Source organism: Canariomyces notabilis (assembly GCF_033297395.1).
Source record: "Canariomyces notabilis strain CBS 508.74 unplaced genomic scaffold N656scaffold_42, whole genome shotgun sequence".
Lineage (NCBI taxonomy): Eukaryota > Fungi > Ascomycota > Sordariomycetes > Sordariales > Chaetomiaceae > Canariomyces > Canariomyces notabilis.
The window spans coordinates 63,082-64,803 of record NW_027041864.1 but is presented as its reverse complement, the minus strand read 5'-3'; the positions used below and the strand labels follow the sequence as shown (position 1 = coordinate 64,803).

The 1,722-nt window shown below is 48.3% G+C and overlaps 1 protein-coding gene across 1 annotated transcript in view; it reads right to left on the bottom strand.

The window, feature by feature from the left end:
* Positions 1 to 1,623, bottom strand: part of N656DRAFT_802646 (uncharacterized protein) — a gene marked incomplete at both ends in the record, with an annotated part of 1,929 nt that extends 306 nt beyond the window's left edge. Inside the window, one exon of the mRNA XM_064818267.1 lies at positions 304 to 1,623. Within this exon, the coding sequence (XP_064665031.1) occupies positions 304 to 1,623 (1,320 nt within the window). The remainder of the gene's footprint in view (positions 1 to 303) is intronic.
* Positions 1,624 to 1,722: the final 99 nt, after the last annotated feature.

Here is a 1,722-nt window from a genome sequence, read left to right as displayed (position 1 = left end):
AACCGCTATGCCCCTCGAGCGTCTGTGTGCATGCATTCCAATCTTCTTCTACAACCGGCCCGGCAGTAATCCACCTCCACCTCATTTCCCTCTTGTACAGATTTCGTGTCATGCTTCTGGCAGGGCTGAACGCAAGTGCTGAAGCGTATACCTGAAGTGGATAGTTTTCAACTAGCTGACTGCAGTATTGAACAAATCGGCGCATGTCATAAACCAGCCTTGGTAATTGTGATGCAACGTTCTTTTGCTAAGTGATGTTAGAAGCGCTAAGTGAAAAGATAAATATCAGCAGGTAGAACCAACCTGAAGAATGCTCTCTAGCTTCGCCATTGACAACACCCCCTGCGACATGCTCCTGCAAAGTGAGAGAGCTTCAAGCCAGTGGAGATAGTGCTGCCTCAGAAAGTCATCGATGACACCGCCATCCCGGAAAACATCTGGGTGATTGGTATTCTTGCTCGACTGCCAATCGTAGAGATGATCAACCCAGTAGACGCAAGCATAGTGTGCGGCTGCTAACGAGTCAAGGTTAGGCTGGTTGACATTTTCGATGGGAAATCCGGGGGTAGCCAGGCCGTACATGTCGTGTCGTAAGGCCGTGGACATGACATGTAGCGACTGAGAGAAGATATCGTAGTGTAAGAGTGCCACACCAGAAGGGAAAATCTCGTCCACTGCGTCTTTCAACAGAAACTCCTTTGCCGATTGATGCACGAAATAGATAGTGGATTCTCGAATGGTCAGAAAAGAGCCGCAGAGTCCTACTATCTCTGTCAAGAATTCTAGATTGTCATAGATGTCCTCAGATATGTCAATGAACGACGTCAGCTCTTGTATCGTAATAGGCCGGTAAGTATTGCAGAGGACAGCCAGCACTTGTTTGCAGAGATCTGCCTCGTCCGAGCAGCGAAGTTGAGCCATCATTCGTTGGTAGAGAGAACCAAGACCTGGTGGAAACGTGTTCAACTTAGTAAGAACCCTTGACCTTGAGTACTTCGTGAGTTCTTGACAGACCAAAGCCACCCAGAGGAATGTATTCTCTGCATTGCTGGTCAAGTGTTTTTGAACAGCACGCTTTGTTTTGTCGTCGTATCCCTTTAGCTTCGCTAGTTCATCTACCTGGTATTGAATATATATGCTGACAGCAGACGCGACGGACTTTTCGTTTAGCTTGAGATCGAGCATTGTCTCCACGGCTTTTAGACTTTCCTTGATGTCCGGCTCGTTGCGACTGGAGACGATCCACTTGACATGAGGAACCTTAGATGTCATCTCGACAATAAATTTGAGAAGTTCTCGCTGACCGCTTATGCATTCGTCGAGCGCATCGATGATTAGGTAGGCGCCCTTCAGGCTTGGGTCTTGCAGAATGTTTTTTAAAATCTCAGATAAAGCAACCCATCGATTCGCATCTTCGAAGAGTGCTTTTCCTGCATGCTCGTACTTTTTCCGCACGTGAGGAATTAGGGACGGCTGCTGGTCGAGGAGCATGTAGATGAGGCCGCGTAGGATGGCGGAGGCATTGTTGATCCGCTCGTCGATGGCCTGGCAGAAGAAGAATAATAGAGGGCCTGTTCCCAAAGTCGATCTCTGCAGTTTGTCGATAATACCGCAGAGTAACATTGTCTTGCCCTTGCCGGGATCGCCGTTGATCCAAAGCAGGTTGCTGTCCAGGCTATCGCGCCAATGTTGGAATTCAGAGTTGTCAAAGACCCAGTGATA